The 14,459-nt window shown below is 39.2% G+C and overlaps 1 protein-coding gene across 3 annotated transcripts in view; it reads right to left on the bottom strand.

The window, feature by feature from the left end:
* Positions 1–2,431: 2,431 nt before the first annotated feature.
* The window catches only part of TBC1D4 (TBC1 domain family member 4), a 233,380-nt gene continuing 221,352 nt past the window's right edge, over positions 2,432–14,459 (bottom strand). For all 3 annotated transcript variants that reach the window (XM_077483117.1, XM_077483118.1, XM_077483119.1), the window contains 4 exons: positions 14,138–14,297; positions 7,654–7,823; positions 6,902–7,078; positions 2,432–5,438 (listed from right to left, as the gene is read on the bottom strand). In XM_077483117.1, coding sequence (XP_077339243.1) covers positions 5,205–5,438; positions 6,902–7,078; positions 7,654–7,823; positions 14,138–14,297 — 741 coding nt within the window. In that variant the 3' untranslated portion in view covers positions 2,432–5,204. The remainder of the gene's footprint in view (positions 5,439–6,901; positions 7,079–7,653; positions 7,824–14,137; positions 14,298–14,459) is intronic.

The raw sequence follows: 14,459 nt of genomic DNA, 5'->3' as shown, positions 1-14,459 counted from the left end.
GCTATTTGATCACCTCTGTTTTTTTTTATTTTTTGCACTATACACAAAAAAAGGCGACAATTTTGAAAAAAAAAAAAAAAAACACTTCAGCCCCAGAAGATTTGGCTGCTGAATGACCAGGATTTTTTTTGCGATTCGCCACTGCATCGATTTAACTGACAATTGCGTGGTCATGCGACACTGCATGTAAACAGAATTTACTTCCTTTTTTCCCAACAAGTAGAGCTTTCTTTTGGTGGTATTTGATCACCTCTGTGTTTTTTATTTCATTTTGTACTTTTTGCTATAATAAATCTCCCCATTTTTTTATTTTTTTTTAAAAGCAAATTTTCTCTCAGCTTAGGCCTATATGTATCCTACATATTTTTGGTAAAAAAAAAAAAAAAAAAAATCAAAATCGCAATAACCATACATTGATAGGTTATAGCGTCTACAAAATAGGGGATAGATTTATAGCATTTTTATTATTATTATTTTTTTTTACACTAGAAATGGTGCTGTTTTGCGATTTTTATCGGACTGCGACATTATGGCGGACAAGTTAGACATTTTTGGGACCATTGGCATTTATACAGCAATCAATGCTATAAAAATGCCCCGATTACTGTATAAATGTCACTGGCAGGGAAGGGGTTAACACTGGGGGCGATCAAGGGGTTAACTGTGTTTCCTAGTATGCATTTCTAACTGAAGGGGGAGAGGACCGACTAGAGGAAGTGACGGATTATGGTTCCTAGCTAATAGGAACACACAATTTGTCACTCCTCTCATAAAACAGGGAAGTGTGTGTTTACACACACTCATCCCTGTTCTGTTTCTCCTGCTCGCAATTGTTCGTGGGCAGCGGTCATCGTGATCGTCGTCCATGAGCATCGGTACCCACGTTGTGCAACGCATGCACCTGCTATCCCGCGAGCCAACATATAGCTGCGACAGTTCGCGGGATCATGCCAACCCGACGCATTAAAATGACGGCGGCTGGTCGGCAAGCGGTTAAAAAAACAAATTTCTTCAGCAGTTTAGGCTGATATATATTCTTCTACATATTTTTGGTAAAAAAAAATAAAAAAAATTGCAATAAGCGCAGATTGATTGGTTTGCGCAAAAATGTTATAGCATCTACATTTTTTTTTACTAGTAAAGGCGGTGATCTGTGATTTTTAGAGATATTGCAATGGACAGATCAGACACTTTTGACACATTTTTGGGACCATTGATATTTATACAGCAATCAGTGCTATAAAAATGCATTGATTACTGTGTTGATGACACTGGTAGGGAAGAGGTTAACACTAGGGGGCAATCAAGGGGTTAAGCGTGTGTTCCCTCAATGTGTTCTAACTGCATGCGGATAGGATTGGGTAGGACAAGAGACATATCGCTGTTACTAGGAACAAAAGACATGCCTCCTCTCCTCTGACAACAGGGATTTGTGCGTTTACACACAAAAAATCCCTGAGCTGGCGCTCGTACAACCCTGTACCCATATGTAGTTTCGCGCAGGGGAGCCATTCTGCCCCCGTAAATACATGTGAGCCAGTTGGGAACTGGTTAAAGTGTTACTAAACCCACAACAGTAAAATCAGTCGGTATATGCAGCATAGCATGCTTGTTATATTCACTGTGGAACGTAAGGGGTTAATCCTCTGCATTGTGTAAAAAGGCTGTTTTATCCTGTATGCACAGATCCTTCCCTCCTGCACGTCTATCTGGGGAAGACCAGCTAACACAGGCAGGGTAGCCAACCCGCACATGCTCAGTTGTGTCTTATGCTGAAGAGAACATTTACTTGTTCTCAGAGCTAGCCAAGTCACATGATATTGACATCACACATGTGGACGTGTATACAGGTTGTAGTGGAAATATCCTCCTAACTGAACTCTCAGCACTGGAGTAACTCTGCAGTTTATCATGTAACCGTGGTATACAGATCATCCAAAAAGGTATATAGTGGCAGTATTTTAATGTAAAAATAAGATTTATAAGCTGTGGGCACTGTGGGGGGGAAGATTAACTATTTTCATATTATTGGGTTTAGTAACACTTTAAAGTAAAATTCCAGCCACAACTGCTTTGATTTTAAAATAGATAGGGAAAGGGGGGTAAATGCTTTTTATTTTTTGTCTACATCCCCTTTGTGGAGGAGATTTTGCAACAGATAAATTAATGTTCAGTACAAAGTTAAGTACGAAGGCCACCCTCGGCCACTGGTTTAAGTAATAAAAAGCCAGGCAAGCAGCGCATTCTGAAAGAGTTTAGCACTGAGAGTCTTCATATCTCCTTCATTACAGACTTACTTTAAAACTGTATACTAAAAATAAATCACTGTAAGAAAGAAACAAATATAAAATTTTCTTCATAGGCTACATACAGTAAAACAATGAATATAAACACATTCATGTATTATTCTTACCAACAGAAAAATCACAACTCCAGTCTAATTTGTATTTATTTGTAGATCAGAAGTACAAAACACAGTAACCCATGCCTGTATAGTACCCTGACAGTGTTTTTGCAGTTGTCAATTGTAACTTTATGCATCCTAATATTGGAGAACGACTAACTTCTCTGTACCTTTCTTAGTAATGTACTTTGTTTGCAGGTGTTATCTCTATAAATGAAGCATTTTACATGGTAATTCTGTATGCCAGACAGAAAGATGGCTTCTGCTCCATCCATAAAAAAAAAAAAAAAAACTATAGATCTCCATATATAACCTCCTGGAAAGTATAAAAACACTTACAAATCTGATTTTTAAAAATAAAACCCTCCCTAATTTTTTTTTCAGACTTCATGATATGAATCTCTAAATTTCCAGAAGTCTTATTTCAGAATCATGTTTAACGGTTTTGCTTGTCTGATTAATAAACAATTATAGGCATTTTTACACGATTTTGAATAAAAAAAAAAAAAAAAAAAGACAAACTCCATTTTCTACTACATCTGTAGGTACTTACTGCCACCGAACTTGTCAAACTTGTATATAACGATTTTCAATCTATGAACCAGATAACACAATTGGAGTACCCACTTGCATATGTGCAAAACTTTCAGTTTTTTTAATCCGTTTTGGCTTTGATTGCATTCCCAGTGACTACCTGAAAATATCACTTAAGTGTTCCTGTAGTTCTGTTGCAAAATGTATACCTGTGGATAACACAGGTCTTATACCCATCTGTTAGTGGACGGCATAAGCTGTCAGCATATGTCCCCATCACTACCCTTCATTTTCCTAAATACTAAGTAGATAGGGACTCAAACTCACTATTTGCATATTTATAGACATGCCTCCACATGGCAATACTAGGACTTGTGAGAAGCCGATAAAGCATTGCACTGAGAGATGGGGACATAAATTAGCTTCACTGCTAGGAAGTGGACACACTTTAGGAGAGCATTGCTGGAGTGTACATCCATCCAAAACTAATGTTTACAATATCAGTTACCAGTTTATCCAACTTCTGTTACCATCAGGTTTGCTTTAACATTACAGGCAGTCCCCAAGTTACATAGTCAGTAAGGTTGAAAAAAAAAGACACCAGTTAATCCAGTTCAACTTGTAGTTTGTGTGTGTTTATGCCAATAGTAAATCCCATATCCCCGTATGTTGTGATTGATAAGATGCCCATCTAATAGTTTTTTTTTTTAACTATAAATGCTCCCTGCTGATACCACTGCTTATGGAAAAAGAATTCCACACCCTTACCACTCTGACAGTAAAGAACCCTCTACGCAGTTTAACGTTAAATGGCTTCTCTTCCAGTTTCAATGAATGGCCATGTGTCTTTTTAAACTTCCTCCCCATAAAAAGTTTTTGCCCTATGCTAAGGTCACCAGTAAGGTATTAGTATATCGCTACCATATCCCCTCTCAAGCGCCTCTCCTCTAGAGAGAATACGTTCAATGCTTGTAGTCTTTACAACAAGAAGTGAGGAAATCTACCCCAAGGAAGGGAAATTCACTCCTGTAAGAGTTTAATGGGAAAAAGGAGTCTCCACGGAAGCTTTTTCACCAAACCCTGTTTCCACAACAACCCAAAATTTTCAAAATCCTATTGTCACAGGGACAGAAAGTGAGACGAAATCTTCTGAACAGGGGCATAGACAGCAAAACAAACATTATAGGGGTGTTAACCCTTTCCCTATGCTATCCAAAAAAATGTTAAAAAATGTTTTGGCTGGAATTCCACTTAAAAAAATATACCTGTTCCAACGTGCATACAAATTCAACTTAAGAACAAACCTACAGAACCTTGTTTGTATCCCAGGGACCGCTTGTACTTGGTCTAAAGTAGGCTTCGAGCTTAACAGCAGGCAAATATGGGCACTGCTGCCCTAAACTTAACACCGATAGACAAGTCATTTGTGGTTTATCTATAGTTTTTGATGCATCTGATCAGAAAAAAAATCTAGTTACTATGGACAACACCTTTTTTCCTTTCTCCAGGTCCTATATTTTCTCTTTATCATTTATATGTGGCAGGATTTAAACTTCAAGGGTCATTCATACAACTTTATTGATGTGACCAACACAGGTTGCTATGAAATTCTGACCTTATTACAAGTGCTGGAGGCATATATCTAGCCAACATTAAAATAGTGCCCATAAAAATACACAAAATATAGGCAACCAATATATTGTCCATTCATTAATCATGACATAGTGATTCCTTAATAAAAACTCTACGTGTGTAACAAATGTCAGTGGAATCATGACAGGCACAAACAGCAGTTCATACAAGCTACCCACACCAGATGTGTGAACCATGCTGTTCTTTGGGAAATCTCATTCATTTTCAAGTATTGTTACTCTCCCTATGAAGTGTTCTCTGCAACTGACAGTTGATATATAAATGTCTAAATTTCTGATTGACGACTTCAGGTGTCAGCTTGGAAATGTACACATGAAAACAAATCACTTTTCCCTTTAAGTAATGTATACAATGACCTTTTTTTTTTTTTTTTTGCATACAGAAATTACAGAGGCAAGCTCTGTAAGGAATCTGATGATGTTTTGTGACTTTAATTAAAGGCTGTAGGCTACTCCAGTCATAATAAATCTGTGCCCGTTAAAAGCCCCAACATCTGTGAAAGTACATGATCATGCATTGAATCCACAGTCCTCCATCAGAGCATGCATGAATTGCTTTTGGTTTTTTTAAGGAAACAATGTTGCCTCATGCCGCAGCGGCACTAGCTGTATGTTTATTGCTTACTTCCTGTCTTTGTTTTGTTGTTTGGGCTACAGTTAAGATCCTTTAGCAAAAGTTCACAGTCTGTCAGTACATGAGTTGGCACATATTTCCTCATTTGCTCCACAGCCTTTTGATACGCTGATTTTTCTTGTTCCAGAGAGCGGATCAAGTTTCTCATTTTGCTTTCTCGAGATAAAATTGTTTCAACATTGGTTTCCAGATTCTGAATCTTGGTGTGAGCTACCTATTAGGGAAAGAAAAGGACAAGAATAAGCTAATGACTTCTAGGAGGGTGCAGCATCCATTAAATCATATAATGTTTTATCCCATGCAGTGGGGCTGTGCGCACACTGCATTGGTTAACTGCTCATTTGTGTCTAACAGTGAGGAAAGCGGAGATATATTTACCTAATCTGTTGATCCTATGAGCCCAAGACGAATCCCTGCATAACCCCCTCTCCTCAGCATTCTTGTGCATGGACTGTCCCTGATGTCATCATGCCCATAGACTAGCTCTGGAAAACTGCATGTATACCCGATTCATGAAATTTGAGCTGGGCACAGTTTTTTCTTATCTCTCTTTAAAGTCCAGTGGCTTTCTCCTGCTCCTGTTATCAGTATGATAACTTCTGACAAGTTCTATGTCAACTGTGAAAAAAACAGCCTGAAATTTGTGTCAGGGCGGGTGCTATAAATAGTTTAGCAAAGAGCTGGTCCATTCACAGCACAGCTCTGCAGGTCTCTGCCTATGAGGAGAGGGGGTGTGTGCCTATCCTCCAATCCGCTGTCTCAGTGTATGGTAAGACTCCCCTCCTCCTGCTGGAACAGGAAGAGAAAATTCTAACAGGATGTGCACTTTCTAAACCATATATAAAGCTGAAGACAGCAGATATACATGTAAAACTCATGTAGGGAGATGGTTTAATCTCTGTGTATCATCAGAGGCTATTGACTTCACTGGGTATAGGAGAGGGTTTACATTCACTTTAAGAACCTCAGGAACAGTCCACCTCTGGACATGGGGGAGAGCTGTTTTCCAGAGGATCGAGTAAGTATAGCCTTTCGGTGTGCCCCTAGACAAAAAGAGGAATTAACCCATGCAGTATGGGCACAGCATGGGAGACTTTTTTTTTTATATGGAGTTCAACATGATACTTTTTAACACAAGTGCATGGTACAGCAGACACATATCAGGAATATGAAATGTTGGGGTAACGTCTACTTCTGTGTTAAAAAGCATCCTGTTCGCTTTGTATTTCCTCCTTTGTGTAAATACCCCGCTGATCCTGCCAGTCCCTCTGCTTTCCTATTTTGAACTGACCATGCAGGGCATGAGAGTACATCCATCCCAGTGTGGTCAGTTCTGGGAAAACAGACTGAATGTCCTTCAATGATCAGACTTGTACCGACCCCCCCCAAGGCCATAAGCACATGAAAAACAATTTTATTTTCTAGTAAACATTACAAAAAAAAAATAATAATAATAATAATAATAATAATAATAATTAAAAACTATAAATTGGCTATTGCTTCCATTTTTCATTTTATATTCTAGCAGATGGAATTTGAGCAGCTCAAGTAGACAATTTTTTTTTAGTTGGCTTCAATTAAAAATACTACAGAAACGGGCATTGTTTAAATGTCCCAGAATGTAGACATTAATTTCCATTCTATTTAAACTCTTCAGGCACAGTGCTTTTTGCTTACCTGTAGTTTTTCCAGAAGGTCCATGTTTTGCCTTTTTAGCTGATTATTGGCCTTTTCTAGCTTATGGAAGGACTCTGCGTCATCACAGGAATTAGAGGATTCCAACATCTCATCATTAATTACATGATACTCAACCTCATAAGCATGGAGTTGTTTGGAAATGTCCATTTCAAATACCTACATTAAAAAGGTATTAGGTATTAAAAAGGTAAAACCCATATTTCACAAATATTGCCTCCACGATATTGCCAAAAACTATTATGCTGCAAGTTATCATTGAAAATATTTGGCTTCTAGTACTGCTATATCCTTACAGGGGCTAGGATGTTAAAGAATGGCTTACTTGTGGATGTTTTAGCTGTCTACTGCACCCAGTACTTGCAGGAATGGTCAAGCATGCAACTCTTCTTGCACATGACAGCACTGGTCCTTAGCAACTCATCACTAAGGCTTCAGTGCTGTCACATGTGGTGGGGAGTACTCTGGTGTAAGCTTTGACTAGGACTGATTTGTAGCTCATGTAGGTCTCCTTATACCAGCTTTGAAGTGAACCTGTTGCTTAGGCTACGAGCTGATCTAAGTGTGATTTTATTGTAATTTCATAACAAACTGCATAACAAATACATAATTTCAATTAATAGAACGGAATACAGTATTTATGGTAACATAGCAGACTTTTTTTTGAAAAAACAAAATGTAGTCACTGAAAAATTTTATTTGGCACAATCCTATTTGTGCTAAAACCAGGTTACCTGTGTGATAACCTTCTCCATAATGTCCTTTGTCATATCAGGTATATTGATCTTCAGAAAATCCACAATACTCTCAAAGTTGTCACATGCCATGATCTGTTCTTTATTGTTTCCAAGAAGACAAATGGCTATTTTGAAAATGACTTCAGTTCCTTGGACAAAAATAATATCTGAGGAGAAAATGTGTACACACATATGATTAATCAAATGCAGTATATAGTATTTAAAGCCAAAATGTCTTTTTTGTTTTAGATAGTTCCAATCTGTCCCTAATCTATGTCAGGTTTTATTGCTGTCTCTCTGCTGAGCAGATTCACCATCTCTATTCATCCTATCATAGCCAAGACACGAGGTGATGGCAAAGGTGATGATGATGAGTAATGACACGTACACATGACCGGACTTTGACAGCAAAGGTCTGACGGAACGAATTCGTCTGACAATTCGATCGTGTGTGGGCTCCATCGGACCTTTGCTGTCCAAAATTCTTCTGGACTTTAGAAATCGTTGATGCTAGGGCAGCTATTGGCTACTGGCTATGAACTTCCTTATTCTAGTCTGGCCGTACACCATCATGTTCAAATCCGTTGGACTTTGGTGTGATTGTGTGTGTCCAAGTCCATTCATTCGGAAAGTCCATCAGAACTCTGACGAAAGTCCGTCGAAAAGTCCGGTCGTGTGTATGCGGCATTACAGTTGCCACCAGAACAGGAGACGAGGGTGTATCTTCCAATGAGGACACGTTTTGGTTGTTCTCAAAATAGTACTGGGAGGGGATTGAAGTGTGGGGTAAATTTTCTTAGATTTTAAAAGCCTACATATAGCTTTGGTTTATATGGAAAATATTTTTCACATCTGCTAACACTTGCACTGCATTGCAGTCTCAGGTGTCAGGGTCTTTAAATTTGTATGTATAATGTATTACATTGGCTGTAAAGTGCTGAAAAATATGCTAGCACTATATAAAAAACAACAGGTCATGCTAATAATACTTTAAATAGTTTCCACTAATTCAATAACATTTAGTTATTTTTAGCCACAGGTATCTAGGTTTGAACTTTGTAACACAGAGATGATCTAGATTGCCTATAGTAACATTACTAAACTCAAGATCCTTCAATATTGAAAATGTGAGCTGGAATAACGACCAATTACAAACATAAGAATTAGCTGCAAGCAAAAAACGTAACCACTTGAAGACCAGGCATTTTCTGGCGCTTTTTATATACATGTGAAAACGTGAAAATCTGTTTTTTTTGTGCAAGTACTTAGAAACCCCAAACATATATTTTTGAAAGCAGAGGTCAAGGTATTTTAACAGCGGTTTTTAAAACGGAGGATAAAATACAAATTTTTAAATTTGAATGCAAAAAAAAAAAAAAAAAACACAATACATATCCCAGATTTATTGGAAAATATAAAATATGACGTTACGTTGAGTAAATAGATACCAAACAGGTCACGCTTTAATATTGTGCACGCCCGTGCAGCGCCGACACACAACATACATTTTGCTATCCATAGGAGATGCTTCAAAAGCCTTTAAAGGTTACCACGTTGTATCTACAAAGGAGGTCTAGTACTATGAATTACTTGTGGGACAATCAATGTTTGTGTGCGTGATCGCCATACATGTTCGCCTTTGCGTGCTAGGGGTCACTTTAAATTGTCTTAATTTTTTTCATTTATATATTATATTTTTTTTTTTTTACACTGTTGCTTTATTTTTATTTTTTTAATCACTTTTATTGCTGTCACAAGGAATGTTAACATACTTGTGACAGCAATAGGCACGTGACAGGTACGCTTTATGGAGGGGCCTGGGGTTAATAAGACCCCAAATCCCTCATTTGCACTTGAAAGCATTCAAAACGCCAAGATCTGCATTTTTTTTTTGTGTAAATTCGATTTTCAAAAAATGGCACCATGGACAGCCAGGTAAACCGGAAGTGATGTCATGTCATCGCTTTCGTGGATACCATAGTGGAGAACCGATCAAAGCTAATTCCGACTTTGTAGGAGTCTGTCTGCTGGCAGGTAGTTTGGGTCTCCCGGTGGGACGGGAGAGCCCAAGAGAGCCCAAGAGAGCCGCAGAAGGTGGCGGGAGAGGGAGATGTCCCCTCCCGCTGCTTGTATTAACAACTGAGTAGCTAGTTAGCTGCTCCAGTTGCTATTACAAGAGAGCTGACCGTCCACTCTAAAAAAAATTGAACCAGGATGATGCCTGCAACTGGAGACATCACCCCAGTACAACCACTCAAGGTCAAATGACGTACCAGGTACATGATTTGATGGCAAGTGGTTAAAGTGTAACTAAAAGGTAAAATTTATTTTTTTAAATTTTTGGATAGAGTGGAGAGGGATTACAAAACCTCAGTTTTTTATCGCTGTCAGTTTCCCCATTAGGAAGATTACCACTTCCTATATGTCATATATACCGTTATCACCAAAAGTGAAAGTAAAAGAAAATCCCAAACTTTGGGTTGCCACCAGAACAGAAATAGAAGGAAAATCTTCCAAAGGGGCACACTAGTTGTGGTGACTCTGGTGGCAAACCAGGCATCCCCTCACTTTGGATCACCTCTAACTTCCTGTTTGGGTATGGGAAAAGAAGTAAAAGGAATTCTTACTATGGTACACAAAGAGCAAAAAAACCTGACAGGGGTTATAACTCTCCCTTACTTTATCCAAAAAAAAAAAGTGTTCCCTGCAGTTCTACTTTAATTCTGCTCACAGAGAATGAGAAAGGGATGTGCTAATCAAAGCCGGGACAGGAAAGGCCCGGCTTGCACTGAGCCCTAACAGACTTAGAAGCCAGTTAAAGGAAGTCTATCATAAGAGCACTATTTAAGTGGCCATTGGTGACATTCTTTCTAAAATGGCAAGTCAGAGTGGTGTCTTGTTCAAAGTCAGTGAGTCAAAGAGCTAAATTCACAGGATTAGAACGACAACCAGCCAACTGGCATTTTAAAGGCGTATATAATCAAAGGCAGCATACAGATTTTTTTTTTCATGACAGGTTTTCTTTAAATATCACATCACTATTTTGCATGTTTTAATTAGATTTTTATATCCAAACAACAATTGCACAGTCAAAAACTTTGCTAAGTTTTTTCCCTAGTCCTCAAGAGTTGGGCTAAGAACCTTGCATTAGGTTACTTTATGTTGGAGTGGATCTCCTGCCAGTGATGCTTTATTCATGTCAACAATAAACCACGTACAATATGCTATTTGAAGCTGCCAGCATAGTCGCATCATCATCTGGACCAAACGGTCATTAGTTAACATAAGAATGACAGCTCTCCAGAACTTAGGTGTCTGTGTATGAAGCAGTGAAATCTATTTGGGCGATTTCTGTTATCACTATGATTTAAAAAGGAGCCAAAACTACTGTGATAATAAATGGCTTTATATATATAAAAAAAAAATTTTGGGCATGATCAGTCATATATATTTTTTTCAATTAACTGTTTTTTATTGGTCATAAAAGCAAATGAATGAACAAAAAAGTAATATTGCATTACATAGGCAACAACATAAAAGTGGTTGGGCCAAATGCAGTTAACAGGAAGCAATAAAACCAGCAGTAAGAAGTTATCACCAGTTCTACATAGGAGTTATTATGCAGACTATATGGTTCACCGTAAATCAACTCAGAATCACAGAATCCAAAGATGAGGATAGGAAAGAAGAATAGCAGAAATAAAAGAGGTAGGAAAGGATCGGGGAGGGGGGGGGGTGATGGGGCTCAGCCATTAGCTCAGGGCGGATCCTCACGTCTGTGCCATTCCTCCCAGACCTTATCATGAGCTTCAAGTCTGTCTTGTAGTCTGGCTGTCATTTTTTTCCATCAGTTCTATGTCTTTTATTCTAGTGTACAGGTCTGCTCGGGAGGGCGGAGTCTGTTTTTTCCAATAAAGTGTGACCAGGCATCTCGCGGCTGTCAGGATGTGACCCAGAAGCTTTTTGGAGTGTTTGGGAATCGATAGGGGTGATACTCCTAGTAGAAATAGTTTTGGGGTCCTGGGGACCTGTGTACCCAAAAGATTGGATAGTAATTGCTGTGTTTCCATCCAGAAGGGCACTATCTTGGGGCAGGTCCAGTATATATGGTATAGGGTTCCCTTGGCTTCTTGGACCTTGGCTTCTTGGACGCCAGCACCTGTCCGAGCTGGAGGGATAGATGGCATGTAATATATCTGGTGTCAGGTACCAAAAATAGAGGACCTTATAAGTGTTCTCCTTGTATAACGTGCATAAAGAGCTTTTTGCTGCCTGCGACCAGATTGTTTGCCACGTTGCATCTGGGATATCTTCTTCCAGCGCCTTCTCCCAGCGAAGCATATATACATGTTTACCTTGGCTGGGGAAGGAGTAAGAGTTTAACAGCCAGTATATGTCTGAAAAAAGACCTCGGTGTGCTGATCCCTCCAAGATTAGACTCTCAAATGGCGTAGGCGCTGAGAATTGAAGGTCCGGGGCAAAGGACTGGGCATAGTGCCTTATTTGCAGGTAGCCATAAAACACCTGGCAGGGCAAGTCAAATTTTTTTTGGAGCTCAGCGAATGAGTGCAGTCTTTCGTGGGGTGCACTAGGTGGCCAAAGTGGAATAAATTCTGCGTTGCCCAGGGTGAAGACATCTGATGTGTAAGACCTGCAGGCATTCTGGGGTTGTAAAGAAAGGAGGTTAGGGGAGACTTTTGCGAGCCCAGCTTATGCACCCAGGCCAGTCTACGCCAAAGCATCTTAAGATCAGTCATATTTTTAATATCAATGCCAACATTTTATGATTTCTGCCAGGGTATGCAAACTATTGAGCACAACTGTACAGGCAACGTCCACTCCGATTTTCTACAACAAAGAAACTGATCATTGAAGCCATAGGCTTTATTTACACTAGCCTTCTGCTTCAAACACAGGTGGCAATCGTTAATGTAGCATTTCCTTAACAAGGAAATTCTCCAACCTTACATGGAGCAATATAGCAGCTTGAGCCTTGCTGCAATAGTGTTTTGGGCTCAATTATCACCAAGGATAAAGTCTGATGGAGTTTCACAATGAGAGTCCCTAAGTGAGAGCAGAAGAAGGTGTGAGGTTCTGCTTTTACTAGAGAGGTTGGTCTGCTCAGGACTAACAGAACAAACACTGGAGAATGATTGACAGTGAGGCTCGCCAACAAGACGACTGAAGCAAAAGCAAAACTGAGAGCGAGGCCTGGCATTCATGGGAGCTGGGACTGTTGGTAATATACTTGCGTTATAGCACATTATGTTATGAAGCATGTTTGACAATCAGTAATAAGCCTGGCAAAAGAGATATTATACAACAATTGAGCCTGGAAGAATGGAAAGGAGACTTTGGACTTGGATACCAGTGCAAAGCAATACTGAGTGTGGGATTCTGTAAGAGTGTATGAAGATTAAGGGGAACTGTCTTTCTTCTATTAACAAATTCATGTTAACTAACACCACTCCAATAGGGCAGCCTCTGGAATTTCATAAATGTGCAAGAGTCCCGTTTGCATTAAGTCCCATACCCTTGCCTGTGACCTGGTTAGTGCAAACAATATCTCTCCCAGTTCACATGTCAATAGAGAAAGCCATGAGTTCTCCCACAAGAGGGAGAAAAGACAGTTCAAATTGATAGAGATGGTAAAGACTGCAATTTGTGACATTTGGAACATTTTGGAAGTTCCTAAACTTGGCTTCTGGCCATAAATAAAATGCTTCTAGACATTCCTAGCTTTTAAAAACATAGATCATTTTCAAGCAACTTTTTATTTATTTTATACTCATAAAAACACAAAAATAGGGGTATGGATTTGACAGTTAGAAGCACATAGGCAGGAAATAATTCATGTTTATCAGCGTCTGAAGAAATTCAATTTAAAAAAGAAGGCTGGATGGAAAGTCATTTAGAGAATGTCTGGCAAAAGGATACAGAGCTGACAGATTAATAAGTAATCACATGAGTTCGATAGTGATCAGGGTCATAATGACTACAGTAAAACATGATACAGGCTTTATGCAGTAAACGCTCAGAATAAAGCTGGCCATGTATGGATAGATATTTGCCTGGGTTCAGCAGGAATCAGACACATCTTGATCCATGTATAAGGTACTGTGTCTGTACAGAAGTCAATTTACGAATCTGTTTTTTGTGCAACCATGCTGCTGAATTTTCTCTGCTCGATCTGCGCTGCAGGTTATAGCTGGCAACGCTGATCAGTGTATGCGATTGTGATGGCATGGAAGTCTCCCCTCTGCCAGAATACAATAGCTCAGCGGGGAGGATTCCCTTTCCACATCAAGTGTCCGGATGGGAGAATCCGGTCAGTTTTTTTTGCTCAACTCCCTCCTCTATGGGCAGCTTAAAAGAGTAAATAGCAGGACTTATGTGCCAAACTTATTTGATTGCTACAAACGTAATTACTACAGGCTGTACTAGTTACAAACAGGCAGACATGCAAGCCCTGCAGTCTTACCAAAAACTCTGGCAACAAATCCAAGGGGAAATTGTGAGGCAAATAATGTCAAAAACCATGGAGCAGCATAAAGGCTTGGGCTAATCTCATTCTCTTCCAGATGGTTGTAGAGGTCTCTGTGGTAGTCATGAAGTAGTCGGGAAAGTTGGTACATTTGAATCTGCCACCAAAAATGAAATGAATATTACACACGCTACATCTGCTGCAGGTCTACGGTAACAGTAGTAAAAACAGAATATACATTAAAGTGTACCTCAGGGCTTAAACACTGCATCTGATAGAGGAACTCTAAGATTAGGTCCACATTAGAAAAATTAGGGGG

This window comes from Lithobates pipiens, unplaced genomic scaffold (assembly GCF_037356315.1).
Source record: "Lithobates pipiens isolate NorthernLeopardFrog02 unplaced genomic scaffold, aLitPip1_a1.2 Scaffold_16, whole genome shotgun sequence".
NCBI lineage: Eukaryota > Metazoa > Chordata > Amphibia > Anura > Ranidae > Lithobates > Lithobates pipiens.
Note: the sequence above shows the minus strand (reverse complement) of the source record. Positions and strands in the feature narration are given on the sequence as shown.